General features: G+C 40.0%; 1 protein-coding gene across 1 annotated transcript; it reads left to right on the top strand.

Annotated features, from left to right (window-relative positions):
- Positions 1-263: 263 nt before the first annotated feature.
- On the top strand, positions 264-4,061 carry NCEH1 (neutral cholesterol ester hydrolase 1). Its single transcript, XM_010019313.1, has 3 exons — positions 264-278; positions 1,809-2,030; positions 3,444-4,061. The coding sequence occupies exons 1-3, from the start codon at positions 264-266 to the stop codon at positions 4,059-4,061; spliced, it is 855 nt and encodes a 284-aa protein (XP_010017615.1).
- Positions 4,062-21,332: the final 17,271 nt, after the last annotated feature.

Below are 21,332 nucleotides of genomic sequence, written 5' to 3'. Positions count from 1 at the left end.
AAATAAATATATTAAGTCCACCTCAAGTCTGTCTATAAAGCACAGTTTCTAAACCATATTGAGCAAGGATCTGCAACATAAAAATTATCAAATCATTTTACCCCTGCTCATTAACCAGAACACACCGTGGAGTCTGGCAGTTTCCTGCTGCTCTCTCCATCTCCCACTGTTCAGTCATCTCACTTAAGCCTTGTACTCCACTCAAGAGCAGAGGACTGCCAGGGTGCCAGACAACAGATAAGCAGGGCTGCTTTTTTAACACGATGAACAATTCCAAGGTAAACAAATCTCTTAACTAGTGAAATACATTACCTTGATGACTCCAATGTGATTGGTACTTTTCCCATCCTTATTGTCAACTTCAATATTTTCTTTTGCAAACCAAATCACTTGATATAACTACTCAAATTTCCCACCTGCAGTTGATTACATACCAAGCTCTGTGATCTAATTGCAACTTAATTATAAGAAGTTGATGTTACTCATTTAATAGTTATTATAGCGTACTTTAAAGGGCCACCACTTTTTTTTTTCTTTTTAGTAGTTTCTTAGTAGAAACAGTGAAAACTAAAAAAAGCAGCTGTTGGTTATTGCAGATAAGCAGTGATCACAGCATTGAAAAAATCGTTTTCATTCCTTTTCTAATTTATGGTGGTTTAATTCTACCTATTTCTCTGAGTTATTGTTTATCTCTTCTACTTAGCGATTATATCCTTCAGTCCAGGCGTTTGTACTCAATCAGTCAAGTCTAATTAGATTTCTCACTGGTTTAATTGCATGTCTTGCTTTCATGATCTATGTACACTCTGATACGCAGTTTTGTGAAGAGTTCCCAAAGGACAGTCATACTCCTATATATGCAGTATATAGATTGCTTTTTGAAAGCAGGTCAGATTTGGAGTTTGAAACTTGCAACCCAAGTTTAGAATTTATTCTGATATGAAGTTGTTTTTTTTAGCTTACATTCTAAAGAAAATGTTTTGAATCAGAAAACTGGATTTTGTTTTGCTCATTTCGCTCAGCTCTACTGGGAATATGTAAAATCTGTTGTTTGAGAAGCTACAAACAGAAGGCATGCTTTGTACCATCAGGCCTAGTAACAACTCTTACATGACAAATTATTCAGTAAATATGAACAGACTTCTCCTGCACTAGAATTTAGAAACCAAGAAAATCTCATGAACGGGACTCAGCTACTGGGTCTTTGTGGGCAGACTGCTCTTTTTGTGCCTTAGTCTCTCCACCTGTGCAGTGGGTATATTTCTGCTCCTCTCTTTGATAAAGTAGAGGAATTATTGAATATGTGGCATTGGATCAAATTAGTATTGCCTCACTTCTTGGTTATTGTTTGTTTCATGGCACAGAGGTATAGCAAGGTTCATTCTCTCCTGAGTGTAAGTAAGAAAATTTAGGAAACAGAGCTGTTTCGGTGTTTGGCTCAGCAGAATCTGTTGCATGTACGTGACTGACTTACTCTCCCTGTTACTAGTTAAGGTGGGGATGTGGATCAATACCAGGCTGATCGTGATGACTCCCTTACCAAGGGTGTTTTAAATATTCATTCATTTTTATAACGTATGATTAAATCCTCTACTGGGAAATCCTAGGAAAGTGCTACACAGCTTTATACTATCTTGGAATTAGTCACATCTAGTACGTTCATACTAGTCTTTCAGAATTAGATCATTAATTGTAAGATTAAGTCCTACATAAGTATTGCACATCTCATATTTTTCCCATAGTATTAACCCTAATTAAATAGTTATTTGGCATTAAGGAATATCTGATACTGCCTATTAATCCTGAAGGAGAGGTACAGTGAAGGTAATAAGTGTGTCTCATCTCTTTTCTTTTCTAGATATCGGCTGGTACCAGAGGTGTGCTTCCCTGAGCAATTCTATGATGCTGTTCGTGCTACTAAGCATTTTTTGCAGCCTGATGTGTTAGCTGAGTACTCAGTTGACCCAAGTCGAATTGCAATTTCTGGCGATAGTGCAGGAGGAAATTTGGCAGCTGCTGTGTGTCAGCAGGTAAGTTCCAGTGTGTGTTTTATATTACACTATGACAATCCCTAATTCAATGATGCATATAGGTTGACAGATTCTTTAAGGTGATGTGCCAACCCTTAAGACAGAATGGTAGAAAGCCAGCATTTAGTCACTTTACAGAAGAAAATTGAGTCCATCACAATATGAATCACAGAGCTTGCGGTATCATACTACAGTGATGACTTGTTATCGGCCAGATTTTAAGAGCAAGTAGCTAAATTACTTTCTTTACCCTTTTTGCTGTGAATTCTTTATTTTTCTAAGCAGGTAACTAGGTACCTCTGTAGTTTATCAATTTAGCTTCCTGTTTTTAGGTGCTTGTATCTGAAAATACGTTTTTATTTCGTTCAAATACAAATGAAGGACCAAAAAATACAATGAATGAAGCTTACTTCTGCTGTTAAATTGTCTTCCTGTAGCATTTCACAATTTTAAAGAAATTTCTTTAGTGTATCTGTAGTTTAAATGTAATCTGAATTTAATCTGGTAAAGATTTTAAAGGCAGCCTGGGGGAAGCAATAATACTTTTCATGGTTGAGTGAAGCGTTATTATTAGCTTTTTTCATATTGCCATAACCACTGGTGATAAGAAAGCGGTACCATGTCCAGACAACTAATTATCATGACAACCTTGCAATAATGAATTAGGGTGAAAAAATTAATAAGAAACAATTACACTAAAAGTTTTGATACTGAGGACTGATAAACATAATAGTACCATGTTTTGGAAAAAGCGTTCCTAATTTGTTTTCCTGATGCATAATTCTTTTTAAACAAGGCGAAATATGATAAAGAACTGTGTATCTTGTGTAGAAGATGAAGCAAAACAAGTGTTTGCTGATTCTTCTAGTAGAAGAATTGGGGGGCACCAAATGTGTAATTGGTAGGCTCAAATCAAATGCAGATGGCAGGCAGGTTCAAGACAAACACAAAGAGGTGCTTCTGCATGTGGTGAGCCTTTGCTAGAGAAAACTGTGGATGCCAACAATTTGCATATGCTGAACAAAATCAGATAAATACGCTGAAAAAGAACAATTAGATAACTTCATAGTTCCCTTGATTCAGGAAGTCTTTCAGTTGTCAATTATTAAACTGGACACAGTGTTAGAAAAATGTGAATTTATGGGTTTTTTTATTTCTTATACCCTTCAATAAACTTTTGCCACTGATTTCTGTTGAAGACAGGATGCTGGGTCTGCCTGAATGACCATCCTTACAAGAGAAGAAAAGGATCAGGCTGCTAGTATTTCAGGAAGAAGAGCAACATTATCTGCATAAGAGCAGAATTCAGCCTAGAAGTCGACAAATGAATTGTTGCTTGTATGAAGTTCTAGATCATAATTGTAATTTTTATTTTCTTTATAATCCTAATTCTGTTCTGTATTTTTCCCACAGCTTAGCAAAGATGAGCATTTAGCCATCAGACCGAAACTGCAGGCTTTAATTTATCCAGTCCTTCAGGCATTTGACTTCAATACACCTTCTTACCAGCAGAATATGAATATGCCTGTTCTTCCTCGTTATGTCATGATCAACTATTGGATAGATTATTTCAATGGCAACTACGACTTGGCTCACTCACTGCTGATTAACAACCACACTGCCCTTGACGTCAGCCAAGCTCTCTCCTTCAGAGGACACCTGAACTGGACATCTCTATTGCCATCATCATTCAAAAAGAACTACAAGCCTGTAATACAAACCACTGGCAAGGCTGAAATCATTCAGGAGATACCAGCACTGCTTGATGTACGAGCAGCCCCACTCCTTGCAGACAATGAAACTCTGCAGCTGCAGCCGAAGACTTATGTCCTCACCTGTGAGAATGATGTCCTGCGAGATGATGGGGTGATGTACGCCAAGCGCTTGGAGAATGCTGGCGTGGAAGTCACACTTGATCACTTTGATGACTGCTTTCATGGCTGTATGATATTCACCATTTGGCCTACTGATTTCTCTGCAGGCATTCAGACGAGGAACAGCTATATAAAATGGCTGGATGAAAATCTCTGAAGAGAGTGTCTCTCCAGAAGACACAGGGTGCACAACTCTGGTGTCCCTGCAAAAGAGCAAACGATTAATAAGTGCACTTTCCCAAATTCTGACTCCATCCATTCAGCTGCAGCTGCTGGGGATACAGACCACTAACTACAGCATTTGCTAGCTCAGTTGGCCTTACCCAGCAAAGTATTTTGAGAAATACTTTTTCAAACTTGGATTTTTTTCACCTTCTTTCAGATGACTATTGCCAAACATACACAAATGTTGAGCAGGGAGATCAGCATTCCTGTAGCATTCTTAACTGGCTGCAACTTTCAAGCTTTCACCCTTAATTAGGCACAAAGGCACCAGTTTACAAATGATGTGAGGTAAAGCCAAACACCTACATCTACATCTGAATATGTAAAAATGGGAGCTAATTTCAACAGTGTTGAGCATTTGGTGTCAAAGAAAGAGCGAGCCTCACCTTTGGCAGCAGAGCCATGCATTTGAATGTCAAGCAGGGATTTAGGTGTTGGCTTTTAGGCACATAGACAAATGGCTAGTTTAAATTTTTTTTAAAAAGCCCTTCTGGGCAGTTAAGATGGTAGACAAGTCTTTTAGCCAAACATGCAATTCAGCTTTGGAATTTGGTCTTTATTGCTTTTTAGTTATTTATATTTTATAAAAGCACAGGACTAATATATTTTCCATAAAAGTATCATAGCATACATACGATACAGCATACAATAAAATACTCTGTCGGCAGAGTCCAGATTGCTTATGTGGGTGAGCTTCAAAGCTGACTACTTATTTGGCTAAGAATGTGACTTCATCTGTGTTTAAAGCCTCAGCTGTATGACCTCCTTACAGAAATACTGTGCTTACTAAAAATAATCTGCTGTGTGGTTTGCACTAATGTTTGTAATTAATAGTAGAAGTTTTTGTTCATTGACTTTTCTTTTGTGCTCGTAGTGTTTATTATCTTTCATGCTTCCTTGAAGGAGGGAAGCAAGCAAATAGAAGAGGGCTCTTATCTATAGGGAAGATAGAAATCTGAGCTCTGCCGCTAAACTTTGTCTTGCAGGCTGACCCGCAACTCTAGGTGAGATGATCTCACTATTGTGCACAAGTCTCTACAGTTTGAGCCAGTCTGTAAAATTCAGAGAGGCAGGACAGTGAAACCACATATTACAGCGTATATTGTCAAGGATGCTTGCTGCTTGCAGAAACGAAGGCTGTGTCGAAAGCCCAGTGTTTCTAGGCAAAGAGGAGAGAATAGCTGCCCCATGACTAAGCTAACAGATTAAATTCATCCTCAGCTTTCCCACAGACTTCCTGTGGGACCCCAGGAGAACAACGTAATCTCCTTATGCACCGCTTTGTTCTTCTGCAAGAGGAGGAGTAGTAATTTCATACCTCACAAAGGAGCTGTGAAGCTGAATTCACAGGCGTTGGTGAAGCACATGGATGTGATGGTGACTAGCAGGCACTGAACTGCTCCCGTAGCTTTTGACTTTCCATTTTTCTTTGATAGCTGTCTCGGAGCAGCCTGCCTCAAGACAGGTGGTGCTGGAAAGCCTAAGAGTTACACCATCTCTGCCCTGTCACCTGTCAAAGTACCATACGGTGAGGTTTCTTGCCTGTTGGGAGATCATAACAGAAGCAATTTCATTAGAGCGTTTCTTATGGCAAGATTCTGAAAAGTTCATTTAAAAAAAAAAACAAAACCCACCACCACCCCCAAGGTACTGGTAGATCAGACTGCCTTCTGTTATTTAAAATACACACAGAACAGTCCACTTTCACTGGTGTTTAAATTAAATGAGAATGGCTTTGCTGAATCATTGCTTCCTAGAAATATCAGGTTGTTAATGTGGCTGTATGTATTAAGAAAAATGAGACAAGGCCTCAATGTAGGCTCAGTCATGCGGACTAAAACTCATTTCTGAGCGTAGGTCCACATGGAGATGTCAAGGCTTTTTTAAACAGTGGCCCAGATTCTTCTTACATTTAACTCCTTACAAAGACTCAGTGCAATTAGAGCAGCCAAGTGACAATCTGAATCAGAATAAATTGTGGTCAGGATATCCAATTGATACTGCAGAAGAATTCGAACTTTTTTTCTGGATTTTCCTCCTTTCCTCCATAAACACAATTTCAGTAGATTTAATTTACACTTAAAACAGACAGCAACCAAAGTTAAGTCCATTCAAAAGACAAAATACTGATCTGTCCTTTTCCCCTGTATGGAAACAGCTCCATTTACTTGCCTTTAGACCATGACTTAAAGATTTAAAAATATATAGTTACACTTTGTTGCAACAACAGGCTTCTTCCTGGCTTTCCCATTTAAAGAGTAAACCCAGAAAAGATGTAATTTATATCTACCTGCTGTCATTAAAAGACACTAGTAAATGTAGTACTGGAAAAAAAAGTAGTTCATATGCTTATAAATTCTACAATAATTAAGTTTGCCTGAGAGCTGTCTGCAAAGCTTTAGATCAGCATTTGTTTATAGCTAAGTTACAAATATCTGGTATGAAGCTATAATATAATTGCTGCTGGTTTATTTTTTTTTAACTGAAATGAAATGGAAAGCTGGAATATATGTATTCATAGAGTCGGTTGTAAAGTTCCTTCATGCACTGAAGCACATTAAAGACTTGGCACAAGAAATGGTAGTAAGTATATAACTGGACTGAATGTGTTTACTAAATCATCACCAGCTTGATGTGCCATCCAGGATCGCAGTACAACTTGGATGTGCTGTCACAGTATTATATCTAGTTCCATCAGAATATCTTGACTACTTTTATCTTGCAGTTACATGGTTTAAATACGTGATAGCTGCAAAGATATGTGATGGATCCTATAACATACAAAAAAAGGTCTCAGTTTCAGCTCTAAAAAGATCTTTTAGTATTTAACTGCACAAGACACTTGATTAAAATTCAGTGTAAACCTTGAAGTAAGTGTCTGTCCAAATGCAGCTTTCCTTCTACTTTGCTTTGTTCTCCTTTGCACAAGTCTCTGTGCCCGAAGTTGAAAGTTCAGAGTTGTTTCCAGCTGAGCTGCTGCAAGCTCCAAGAAACTGAGCACTAACTCAGACGAGAGCTCAATTGGGGCCGGGAGGCATGCTTACAGAGAGCTGATGCCTGATAGCAAGAGATTAGGATTAATGCATGTTCCAACACCTCAATTTGTTCATGTGTTTAGTCCTGTGTCTCCTGAAGTGCTTCCTCGCGTGCACCTAGAACCTTCATTCCTTGGTTATTTCACAAAGCGGTTTAGGGCACTTTGCACACTGTAGGATCAGACAAAGTATTTGTAGCAATATTTCACCTCTTCGTAGTAAAAAGTCAGTCTCTTAAAAGAAGATACTCAGTAAGTATGTCTACTTATCTTCATTACATCAGTGAGTATGATTAATGAATCATACTCATTAATCATTAATACTCATTAATAATTAATCATTAATCTACTTTTTGTAGATAGCTTTGTTTTCCCTCCTAAAATTAGACTTTATCTGCCCATTGCAAGACTATCTTGTTCCTCATGGCCATCAAAGCATTTGAATGTAAGTTTTTAAATAGAAAACCAACCAAACTCAAATAACAGAACCTATAGTCATTTGTGTCCTGCTTTGATAGATCTGAGAACTATTAGCAGATCCCTAGTATTTTGGCCAATATTCACAGGAATAAATGGAGGTTTTGTCTCCCTAGTTTAGGACCTCTTAAAGGATGGGTGTCCAGTGTTTTCTGGAAGCCCAAACCTCTTTAAAGATGTTTCATGATGCATAAAAGTCACAAATAAGTTGAATTTCCTAACCTTCATCTAAGTAATTCCAAAATTGCATCCCTAGCCAAAGCATAAAGGCCATTGTGGGTTTTAATCTCCACAAACTAGAAAGAAATACTTTAGAGCATTATTTTGTGTTTGGGCCTCTATGTTTTGTAATCTCTTACAAATTTTATTAAAAACCTTTTCAAATAAAAATATTAGAAGTAGATTAACCTGTGTTAAACTTTTTAAGCTGCTATGATCTGTAACGATGTTGTTAAAAAACCCCAGCTATTTTAATGTTCTCTTATTTATGATGTTCAAAACCTGAAAGTACAACATACTTGATGTGAATGCATTCAGTATGTCATGCATGACAAATATTCTGCTATTTTTCCCAGTGCAGGTGAAAGATCTTGTAAGATCTAATTAGAAAGTGTGATTGAGATGTCCTCTCAAAATGAAGAACAAATAAATAAAGTGAAATATATCTGTGATTTTTTTTTTCCCCACAGGACCATGAGAAAATGATTTTATTTTCTGATGTACAGCATTTCCAATTTGAGTGTTCATTAGCAGAGGTCAACGAAACAAAATGGGAGACTTTAGCGTTCCTGGAGAAATGTTGAACCAAAGTCAAGGTGGTTGTTTTCAAGGCAGGAAACCTTACCTATGTGTCCGTGGGCTGCAAGGGTGACCTCCTCTTACTTCATTTCTGTCAAAGGGTTAATGGTGACCACATCTGCTGGTGTTGAATAGTGGACAATACCTGCACTAGTGCTGCTGCTCTTTTTCGAGATGGACAGTGGAGCTCATGTTCTCCATTCTGATCTATAAAAATATTTTTGTACGTTTATAAATCATGTCCATGTTTGAAACCTGTTTTAGCCAGTGAAAGTCCTAGTTCCATTTTCATTCCTGTTTGCCTTCCTTTCACATTATTGCTGAACTGTTACCCATTTTCGTCCCCTGCTGTCTCATTTGTTAATGGTCATAGCAGCATTACTTTTGAAATATCCTAATGTGAGGGTTTGCCATTTTGTCCAGCAGGGTCCAGTGACTTTCACAGAACATAAAGCTTTTCCCCTGCTGAAAAAAGTACTAGGCAGAAAAAGCTTCAAAGGACTTACAAGCCTATTTTTAAGTCAGCAGGAGTCATACTCCTACCTGTATTAAATTGAATGCATTTAAACCAGGGTGGGCCTCATAGAACAATTTTTCCAGTCATGCTTTCTTAGATTTAGTGAAAAGTCTGCCTGTGTAGGGCTTGGCGGGACCAGGACAGTGCCTCCCATGGCCGGGTGCAGCTCTACACCTTGTCCCATGTCGGGTGCTGCTGCAGGAGGATGCATGGTGAGCAGGGGCTGAAGGACCTGCTGCTGGCTGTGCTGCCCTTCCACTGGCACTGAGCTGCCACCCGAGGACGGACAAAGGGTTTGGCACAAAATCTTCAACAGCATCTTCAAATGGCATTAGATGAGGGTGCGAGGCATCTTAATTCAAGCATTAATCTACTACAGATACAGCACACTTCTCTTGCAGATACGTGGTGCTGCTGAGTACTTATCCAAGTGGGGCTGGCCGATGTCAAAACTCAGGAGAGTCAAGCTTAGAAACTGAGCCTGGTGCCAAGCACACCTCTGATTTCACTGGATGCCTCCATGGTGCTGGAGCTGTATTTCCCTGTTCCCACTGCAGCAGCCTATTTTCCATCTCCTACCCCCAATTGCAGGACTGAAGGAGCAGTTTTGTTTGGTTCATACCCAGAGGAAGCACACATGTTCTTTTTTTAATTTTCATTTTTTCCTGGCACTAATCCAATGGCGTTTGTTTCTTTTATAAATGTTGTTTAAATTCTTGGTAGCACATTGCTAATATAAGACTAAGTTTTACCCCCAATGTAAATCTAGTAATTTTTCACAATGATTTTGTATAGCATTTTAAAGTGTTTATCAACTCTTCAAGAGGAAGGCAGTCAAAAGAAAACAAAAAAAGAAACCCTGCAATAGCTCCTTTTAAACTGTTTTTATAGAAACTCTATTTTAAATAACTCTTTGTGACTTTACATAAGCAAGAGAATACTAAATATTTTCATCACAACCGCTTATTCTTTTCTGAGGCACAACCTCTACAAAACCACAGCACTTCCCATCATAAGACAGTCTAGGGATATACGAGAGGCAGAGTTCGCTAAAGGAGAGAATATATATATTAATAGGTTTAAAACAACATTTTTAAATTTAAATTAAAACAAGAATAATTTACGTTACAGAAAACTACCTCTCCTACAAACACTGTGCCAATATTAGGAAAGATGCAGTACACACAGTGCCATTGAGATGTGGGATTCAGAGTATGGCGAAGGAGTAAAGAAAGGGAATTTTTACTGTTAACCTAGTAATTCATTACAACTGAATTTTAGTCTGGTTTTTATTATAATAATTCACACTGTAGACAGCAGAGGGAGCATGTTTCTAGAAACACTGCAAAACTGAAAGCATTGTGGGAACTGCACCAAAATGTATGTGGCAACCCAGCCCCTGAGTTGTGAATTCACGGATAGACAAGGCATAAAACTCATGCTAATGGGAAATTACCCAGATTTCTTGCAAAACATACAGATAACCTCAGAACCTTTCCTCAGCATGAATCATTTTCAGTCCTTGGCATGCCATGAGGATTTTTTTCAGGTAACATATCTGCTATTAGTTGACATTTTGCAAACCAGTTGGGGCATGTGTGGTTATTCAGGTCTCACTGAAGGCGTCTGTGCATGCTTTGAGTCTGCAAATCCAAAAGGGTGAGGAGTGCAACGAGGGCAGGCCTGCCTTACTACACCGAGGGCATTGCTATGTGGTCGTGGAGGGTTGTATTTTCAGGACTATCACTTCCATTGCCTTCATACACATCTGGCTTTATCAGTGAGGGATGAATGGAGGCATAGCAGCATCTCCAAAAATCTATGGAGAGCTGTGAATGCCCCTGGAAATGGTTACGTTTTAACCCCCAGAGGTAATACCTGGAGAAGTGGGACTATTTCTTTGTGCCATGGCATTCCTTCTCTTTTAATGGCACGCAAAGCAACTCATTTGTAAGGAAAAGGAAGTTTTTATAGGCCTCTGATGCTAGGAGGAGGAAAGGACTTTTCTGAAAGTCCCACTGGCAGAGCAGCCCTGACACTGTTCTGGGGTCCATGGGAGCCAGTGTAACTTGTCAGAGTCAGCAGTTGATGTTTGGGTTATTTTAGTGACCAGATGAATTACCTTTGGTGGTTTTCACCAGCTGGCACATGCACACACTCCATGCTGTTAGCTTCTGCTCCAGCACATTCATTCCTGCAATGCAAATGTACTGCGGGTTATGAAACACTTACAAGTAAAAAGAGCTCAGCAAAGCAGCAGGATACATTTAGTATCACTGTATCTATTTATGAGAGTTTTTTTCATCCACCCAAAAATCCCATGCTGAAAAGCTTCCAAAGGCATCAGAAAACTGCCTCACCTCCCTGCTGCACTCAGATTTCAGGTGCTTAATCAGGAATCACATAATGGATTTGTATATAATGTTAAACCCCCAGGTCAGTATACAGACAGGGCATCTTGTACATAAGGACTCTCTTTGGACACAGACCTAGACTTCACTGGGTGTTGTCCGACTCCACAACAGAATTATGAAAATCAAAGACAAGGCTACAAATGTGAAAATGGCCTATGGAATTGCATGTCTCACCATGAGTGATATGGAGAAGCTGGTGAAACCGAAGCTTTTAGCCTGAGCCAATGTATATTTTTAAGCACACTCTAAGGACTTACTTACTATAAATCATATTTGTGTGTCTTTATATATACACACACATAGATACTCATATATATGTTGCAATAGTAGAAACCTAAAACCACCTCATTGAGGATTATAGACTGACTGGGTTTATAATGGTCCTTTTTGTCAGACTAAAATGATGCTATTGGCATGAAATTGGGCTCAGGCCTTCTATTTTAATGAGCAGCACATCTTGACTTCTTGGGCTGGTGATCTTCTCATCTGAGTTTCCAATGGAGTGACTCATTTTAAGCAAGATTTAAAAAGGTCTGCTAACCTGTCACCTTGAGGCAGAGGCATATGCTTACTTCCACCAGCCACCCATCCCATCTCTTCAGGCCTTTACTTCAAAATGTAAATCCCAATTTTCACTTAGTTTTCAGTGTCACTTTGAAATGCAACTTTATCCTGACTAGAGCTTGCTCTTACCGTGGCACCTCTCCTGTGCCTGCCCGGAACAGTATCTTCTGAGCTGTGAAAGCTCATTTACTGTTTGCATATTAACCCAGCAGAGCTGACACACCTGGGTGCTCTTCCTTCTAAAACTTCCTCAACCCACTTCTTTACTAACCTGCAGTCTGGTAAGGGTAGCAGGGTTAACTCAGCACCTCTTTGGTGACAGGCATCACCAAACTTTACTTGCAGGCAGATGAGCATCTCAGTTTGACCCAATCTCAGTTTCCAGAGCTGGAGTTGGAAGCAAAACAAATGATCTTTCAACTTTCAAATCAATGAGGGCAGAGCAGTCATTAAAAGCTAATATGTGCCAGGATCCATAATGAAATTTTGCAATCACTCATTTTCCTGAAGAAAAACAAGTTAGAGCAAGAGGTGCTTCTCCTGTTAATACCTCATCCTTTCCCTAAAGCAAGTCTCAGGAGCCAGTGTCTTTGCTGAGTGAGAAGAAGGGCTCTTGAGGGGGGAGGAGAGGAATGTTTAAAAAGCAACAAAATCAGCAAGGGTTAGAGATCAGGTGGGCTAGCCTTTCATGCCCCACTAGTCGTGGCAGCAGCGGCCCTCCCATTGGCAGACCCCTGTCAGGAGCAGGGGTGGCTGCTGTGCTGACTCCCAGGCAGAGCTGTGGGGAATTCCACTGCTCACGTGACTCCTCCATACTCTCCTCCTAAACAGCACCTGGACACCCGCCAGCTCTTTATAAATGGTGAGGCAAAACAATGAGGGCGTTTACTTATTTAGACTTACAGGAAGAGATTGTGAATTCAATCAAAACAGCTGCCAGAAGACGGGATTCACGACTAGCCTAGCATGCAACGACATTCATTTCAGTTGAACTGTGTGAGTTCTGTAACATGCCTGTGCAAGGCACAATCCACCCGTTCACCAAAGTGTCTACAGTGTTTGTACAGGTAAGGGTTTTAGTACGTAAACACAGCATCATGAGCTGGCACTTGCAGTACCGAAGCAGGTTTACCATTTTCTTCCTTGACAGTGTTCCTACAACACTGAAGTTGCTGTAGGCTTGGGAGCGTGGAATGTCCTCTGAAAATACTATGCTCCTCACAGTAGCTGAGGTAACTTAGCTCTTTAATAAGGGAGAAATTAGATGACTGACATATTGGCATTTTAGGACCTTAACTACAGTCTGCTGCAGCCAACAGAGAAATTGATGCTGTCCTAAGGAGCTCTGGGCCCATGTCTGAAGGAAAGGGAACTCCGAGACCCCAGTAGTGGGTTGTTGCTGCCTCAGCCATAAAAGTCTATGAGCACCCAGCATCTCTTGAGCTTTGCCACAGTATCACAGGAATAAAACTAACTCAGATTATAAAACTTTTGCCCAAGTATTTATAGTTGCTTCATCTAATGTGCTGGTGAAGGAGCCTCTAACTGCAAGGAGAGAATAACTGGAAAAAACAAACAGGGCATAAATGGGATATTACTATACTCTTTTGTATAGGCAAACTGCAACACAGGTAGGTAAGGTCAAAACTTTCAGACTTGGTGCTTTCTGCTAGATCAATAAATTAATCAGCCAAGGAAAGAAGAATGTGGGACTGCTGTCCCTTACATGCTCTGCCCCTCCACTCGGCTTGTTTCCTGTTCCCTGAAATGTTTGAAAACAAATGAGCCAGTGTGGTTTCAGTAAAGAGTGCTTAAATATTAAACAAACCTGCTGCTCATAACTACTAAGGAAGGAGGTTGGGTGAAACGCCCTGCTTGTTTTCCGACTCAGCCTGAGCTGCCGTGCAGTCCTGGGGACACCATAAATGAGAGGTCAGCAACACTTTCACAAAGCCATTAAAAAGAAATCGTGGGAAATGTTAGGAACTAGCACAAACCAGGATAGGTTTGCTCTTCAGCAAAACCTTGCTAGACGCATTCATATTTTACCAGCCAAAATCAAATCCCTTACAATTAAGGAAAAGAGTACTCTTACGTGCTTTGAACTATCCTATGTATCTGAAGTTTTGGTTGCCCTGAGTGTATTTATGTTTTCTGTCTGATTTATCTTGAGCAATAACTGTTAAGCAAAATGAGTCCTGCTGGGCAAAGTTGCCTAGTTTTATACACTCTTTTACAACCCTTATCAGGACTAACAAGAAGGGGTAGAATGTTGCAATCAAACAACCCACAGAGATACCACCAGTCCTGATGCTGCCAACCTTACAAACATGGTTCTTCCATTTTTTGCCTGTAAGTTCAGTTTCTATCATTGTTGGGGTTTAATGTGCCAGGTATCTAACAGGTTCTCATGCAGCACAGCATGCAGGGATGGAAATGCAGGCTAATTAAAAAGTCACCTTTTTTCCAGCCTGATCTGTTTTAACTCTGCAGAGGTGCCAGCCTATCTGTCTTTCATCACCTAACTACAGAGGCAGATATATCACACACAGCCTGACCTCTGGATTCATTTTATTTCTCCTGCATGTACTTCTTTGTGTTTTAGACATTGGCTTTCTCTGAAAACACTTTCTTCGTGGCAGCCACAGGTAGAGAGAAGGTTTAAATTGAAGGTGACGGGTTTCTGTGAGGTCTTAGCAATAAAGAGGCAGCAAGTCTTTCTTTCAATAGTGTGTTTCTACCAGAGGTTGAGATGTATTTTTCAAGTGTTTTGTGAGCAATTCATACAACTCTAGCATATATATTCTCACCATAAAGAAGGCCATAAAGCTCTGTGGCTTTAGAGGCACTAGCATTAGGCATTCTTGGGTTCTCAGACTCACTGATAAGGCAAGTAACCTGAGTTTGCATGGTTAATATCATTTTAGGCTTTTTCATGTTTGTTTAGGTTTTGGTTGATTTTTTTAAAATATTTTTGCAGGGAAATAACCAGAGGAATCCAAGTGCTGTGTCCAACAGCAGTGCATTTCCTGGCTTCCCAACTTACTGTAACTACATTCCCTGTGAGAATTCTGCTTTTCTTTGAACAATTTATTTTAATCTGAGAATGAAGAGCGAGGGACATTTGCACTCCCCTTACCTAAGTGTGCTCCTCAGAGGATACCACCAGTGTGGCTCACAAGCCCTTAGTCCCTGCTGAGGTTTGTAAGTAGAAAGGATCTGCCCAGATCAGCATCACCTGAACTTCCTCTCTGTACGTTTCATCACAGTTGGAGACAATTTTGTTTATACGCAATAACATCCATAGTGCACCAAGCCAAACACTTGTCAGTCTAAAAACATTACCTAGTAACATTGTCTGTGTATCTGTAAATGTTACTCAAGCTACAAAATGTTTGCTTAATTCAAGTTCAAGTTCAGACCATACTCACCAAGAAAAGCCAGGTGAGGTTTTCCAGTATGGTGACATCTTCCTTTTCTCTTCTTATGCAATTACGCATGCAACTTGCTTAATCCAATTAATGTAGTCTTTAGAGAAAAATAAAATCCATATATGAAATCTAATAACACAGGTAGATCTGCAGGGATTAACAATATGAAGAACACTGTCAAGCATATAATGATATTTTTTTTTGTATGTTTGCTACAGCTAACGCTTTTAATTGCATTTTCCAGTTTAATTCTAGTAGCCAAAGGCTCAATGCAGAAGGCAAATAAAAGACAGGATAATTGGCATGCCCAAGTGCTTCTTTTCAACATAAATCAGGCAGACAGCAAATATGACTCAAGCAAAGAGATAACTGTGTTGCAGTTTAATTCACTCAAGATTTTGCCAAAATTAATTTTACACTGAAGGATGGAAAAACAGACCTGGGAAATGCATCGAAAATGTCAGGAGGGACTGGAGCCACAGTATCCTCCCTTCCACATTAACACCTCACACAAAAGACAAAGCTTGTATGCAGACTGATGGAGGAATACGATCAGACAGAGCCATCTTGCTGGTGTACTTCTTCATTCCCTACATTTGCCTGAAGATGCATTACTAAAAGATTCTTCTGCAATTACAGGTGCAATTAGTAAAAGGCTTTTGAAACAGAAAGACCTTCCTACAAACCCAACAGAAGCAACAGATTTTATTATCCATGCCCAGCTGTTTTGTTTTTTAAGACAGCAGCCCTGTGAGTACACGCAGAGGTGAACTATCATGCTTTAAGTTGGCACTACACAGCAGTTTGTATGTACACAAGGAGCTGCAAGATAGTGATTTTGACTCTAAGCCCTCTAGGGCTAAGATTATCTTTATGGGCTTAGACAAATACAGAAATACATTACCAGAGCTTTAGTTTTAAGTCCATCAGAGTTGCAAGGTGAAATATGTAAAAAGATAAGTACTTTTCATTGAGTTTCAAAGCAAGGTGGGTTTTCTCCTGTTTGATCTACAAGTTCAGCCAGAGTAAATAACTTCAAAACTGCTAACTTCCATTAAGCATAGTAATTCATTGTCCGAGTCCTATGCACCTTTTCTTTGAAGATAGAATAAATAGGTATTCTTACTTATCAACACTGCAGAGCTTACAGTTTCTCTGGAGAAAGCTTGATTCTCTAGAGCTTTGCATGGCAGCAGCTGAAACACAGCTGGGCAAATTCCCTGCTAGTGTTATTTGAAATATTTCTATTAACTTTGTGAGAGTTTCACCCCTTTATGCCAGTACACAGTCAACTCTACTGCATGTACCTACGTTCTGAGTTCCAAAAATTTGGCAGATCTTCACCAGGTTATTTTAGGCATTTTTACTAACGATAAAGAAAAGATGTCTGTATTTGGCTTCTCCACAGATTACTTGGCCATCTTACCTAAAAAAAACACTACGATGATACTGTCGATCACATCCAGTTTTGGAAAGCTATGCTGCATTGAGTACAGTATTTCCAGGCTGTAAGCCATAAAACAAGCCTGTTTCTGCTGCAGTTCACATGGCTTTTCCTACGAACTGAAACGAGGGCAGGACCACATCCAATGTGTAGTCCCAAAGACGCTTGCGCATATTTCAAATCCAAAAATCATCAGCTGTAAAAACAAAGCATTTGTGGAAACTCCAGTCAGGGAGCAAACTGCCAAAAAAAAATTACTCTCTGTGTATGCGGAGTTGTTTTTAGTTCCTGTTTTGCTCTGTGGCCTGGCCCAGGGCAAGAACAGGTGAGTGCTAGTTCAAGGGAAACAGTGGGAGCAAGCAGCTGTGTGACAGGACAGTCCCTTTTCAGCATCAACAAGCCATTAGTTTGACTTTGTTTTAGTGTAAGGTTGCACCCTAACACTGCAGTGCTTGTTCCAGTAGATCCCTCCTCCTTTTACTGAAGACCAGCTCCTGAAGGGTGTGACCTTTCTCCCTGGGTTGATGATAGCTGGGTGAGTATCCCAGCACAAATTGTGCCCCTGCATCAGTTCTGCGATTTCTGTGGGGATCACTTGTGTAGCTGGGTCTCAGTGCATTTGCCTGCTGATGTCTCAAGTGCAGTGTAAAGCATCTTTACACACTTTTACATTTACTTTACAATCTTTAGTTCAGGTTGGTGTTGCTGTGAGCACTTCTTAACAGTCAAAACAGTGGTGTTATAAGGGATGAAAACAGATGTTTCATGTTTATCCAGTATCAATGATTTCATAACACTTAGCTTGCAAGTCATGACTAGATTATTTCAGCTGCCAACGGCACAGCCCAACCATCAAGCTGTGTTCCCTCCGCACAGTGCACTCACAACTCTGAACCAAGTCACAGGAATGTTAAATTACCAGAACTAGGAAGAAATTTTAAAGAAATATATGTTTTGTCTTTCAAAAACTGGATTTCACAAATAAGTAACACATACCATAAAAATGCTCCTTAGGGCACAAAAGTTCAGTCTCTGAAGTATTCAGCTCTGTGGTGATGAACAAGGGAAGCATGATGCTGACCACCAGCTGACCTTTGTGCCGATGCTGCCTCTGTCAGGACAAAGCACGGATCCCTCGGCAGCTATACAGATTTGGCAGCATTAATACTGTTAGATTAATTAATAGTGTCTTAAGCTGAAAACAGCCTAAGGGCTTTATATTTACTTGAACTAGTGCTTCCCACACCTGACATTTCTATTCAAAGGATACGTATCTTGTCCTCAATCACCCAACACTTACACCCTGCTCACTTTCTCCTACCTTTACAAGACTTTTGCACTCTGCTGTAACACTGAGACTCCACCAAAGAGCAGAGAAACTTTGGAAGCCAGGCTGGACATTATGCCTTCTACCTACATGAATCTGAGAAAAAAAGAAAGACATGAATACAACAGATTTTGCAAGACCTGCAAAGTCTACAGGTCAGTGTAAACATACTGTGTAAAACCACGACAAACATAACATCAAGCCAGTCTGTCAGAAACAGCAAAACAACCTGATGAGGATTTTGGAAAGCTACATGTTTACCAAAAAGTGAACAGCATTTGCTTGAAAAATATTTTCTCATGATAAGAAACTTCACTATCAGGTGTCTTATAGGCAAAACAGATGACTGGTTTGACTATAGTAGTACTCCAAGGATGAATGTCATCCAGAGTATTTAAAGCACAACAAACAAAATTTTGCTAAGTGCACCAAATCAGTATTACTATATGCTGGTAGGAATTACACAGACTGAGCGCAAGAATTCAAACATATGTATGTTTAGATAGTAGTGCATTCATTCATACACCTCTATATCTATGCGGGCATGGAGATTTTAATCCTGAGCAGTAGCATGTGCCAGAATTATCTGATTAGTAGACTTTTTCTGCTAACAGGAATAACAGAAAAGAAGGGAAGAGAAGGGAAGGGAAGGGATCTGTTTCTCTTGACATCCCTTCCCTGTGCAATAAAGCAGAGGTTTGTCAAGGCATCAATGATCCAGTCTTAAAAGTCAATCTCACAAAGAGCTCTTCAGGCATGAATTCTTCATAATCCGCCTGTGGGGGAGTTGGGAGCTGAGATTCTTTCACCTGATGGTTCCCTTGAAGACAGGGACACACTGCGGTAGAAAAGCTGAATAATCTGGCTGAAGTCAGATTAAAAATCCAACAAAGAGCCCAGTGTAGGTCTCAGGAGCTCTGGACTGGCAGGTCTCTTCCCAGACCACACAACTCCATCAGTTTGATGCACTTTACTGCATATGGCATAGAAACAGGTGAATAATCAAGTATTGATTAATAAATGTATAATTGTTAAAGAAAACAAAAGTATATTTCCAGCGCTAAAAAATGCAATAAGAAGTTCAGAGCTCAGAAAAACTCAAAAGCAAAGGAAGGGAAAACCAGATGTTTTCTCTTCAGACCTTTGGGGATCTGGCAGCCTGTTGCTGCAGGGAGGATGCAGTCACTCAGACTTCAGCCAGATCTAGCCATGAAATCATAAGGTCAGAGGGTTTTGGGTTTTTTTTCTTTTTCCATGTACTCCATCATGAGCAGTGACAAGAGCTGTCAGATTCTGGAGGCTCACCTCATATGACATGTTACACATGAACTGGTTCTAAGGAGGGGAATGAACAAAACCAATAACTCACAAACTTCTTTCTAGCGAGATGCAGGCAAGCACCAGCAGCTTAAATATCAGACTGAAGACACAGCTCCTACTTGTTGTACGCTTGCAAGTCATGTCTTCATGGCACAGCATCATTAAACCGTTTTGTTCACAAACAAGTCTCTAGATTTAAAACCATTAACGTGGCTGCCAGGATCAGATGCAGCCTAAGTCAGACAGACAGCAAATCAGGATAAAGAATGAGAATCGCAATTTACTGTTTAGGCCCTTGTTTTGATTTACAAAGTGCAAATGAAGCAGAAGTTATTGTTTTTTCCTACAAATCTTGCCTTAGGACCATTTATAAAATTCTGGAGATTTCCTGCATTGCACTTAACCATAATCCAGAGCCCCTGTGGCAGCCAGCTGGCTGGAGATACTACCTCTCTCTGACTGAAGCAGAGACTTTGAAAAGAAGGAAAGAGTTTGTTAAACCTATTCTGATGTGCAACAGGTTATTTTCTGAGTAAGGCAATGATGCCTCTGTGAATTCAGAGCCTCTAACCTTCAGAAAGATTCAGTGTTGGAGAAAACTCCTTCACTTTGACACAAAGAAACAGAATCAAAAGCAACTTGTTGAGTGGTTGCACCAAATCCTCCTAGCTCTTTTACCGTGTGGCAGATTCAGGGTTGTAATTCTCAAAGGCAACAGTCGACCTGATTCCTGCAACACCGGTGTTGCTCTTATTCTGCCTGCAATGCTGTTTGTGATGATGAGAATCAGAGACTGACATCAGGGGAATGTCAAGCAGAGATGGAGCACTGCTAAACTACAATGGGACCTGAATCTGGGTTCACATCTACATTGGTCCTGTTTAAATAGGAGCTTTTCCTACACAGCACACAGTGGAGGCAGGAAAATAGGTACTTGTTTGGAGCAGAGAAGAGGATTCCTCTGTGTGCTTTATCAGATGAAGCAGCAAAACTCACCTCAGGAACTGTAGCCCTGTAACTACTGGGACTTGACTGAGTTCTTTCAAAACAATAGGGTGCCTCATCTGCAGGCAGGAAGCAGCGCTTGAAAAGGGAGATTTTACAAACCATGTGCTCACATCTTCTTTCCTTCTTACCAAAACTTTCCTGCCTGCCAGTTTCTATCTCCTGCTGCTGTACCCTTCCTCCAGGCTCAGACCCCAGCCCTTGCCCTACTCTCTGTGCATATTTACATACCTTGGTTAACCCAGGGATGTTGAATTCTTTGTGGGAAACTTCAAAGGCCTTTACTGCATTGTCCTGCTAATGATTTGTAAGCATATTATCTGGAATCTCTGCTATCCCCATCCAGCTATTGTGCTTCCTGTGGAATGTAACCATGTCACAATGCAACACAAGCACAAGAAAATACAAGAGATTACTACTAAGCCCACTGTTTTTCTTTTTATAGTTTTCAGGCTAGAAATATAAGCAGATATACAACATACACATTCTCATACAATAGGCATATATGCAGTCAGGGACTTTCAGGATCTGATTTCCCATACCTGTACACAGCAGTTTTCAGGAATGTGTGTAATTCTTTCTCAAAGAATTTGATTTATTCTCAATGTGGACATAGGTGGCAAATCTGAGACTGCTGGAGGCATGGCTGGTGAGAGCTGCTCTGCATCTGCAGTTACATCCTTGAGTGATCCTGGAAAAACATTTTGAGCAAAGAAAGAGGATATGACCAGAAAAAAACAGGCTATGTATGGAATATTTATAAAATATTTCTAACTTCCATTCCACCTTAAGAATGTCTTGTAAAGACAAGGAAGTTGCTATTTAATAATAGGTTCCAGCTACAAAAAAGGGCTCTCTAAACAAGTATCCAT

The sequence above is a fragment of the Nestor notabilis genome, unplaced genomic scaffold, assembly GCF_000696875.1.
Source record: "Nestor notabilis isolate BGI_N333 unplaced genomic scaffold, ASM69687v1 scaffold36337, whole genome shotgun sequence".
In the NCBI taxonomy this organism is placed as follows: domain Eukaryota; kingdom Metazoa; phylum Chordata; class Aves; order Psittaciformes; family Psittacidae; genus Nestor; species Nestor notabilis.
Note: the sequence above shows the minus strand (reverse complement) of the source record. Positions and strands in the feature narration are given on the sequence as shown.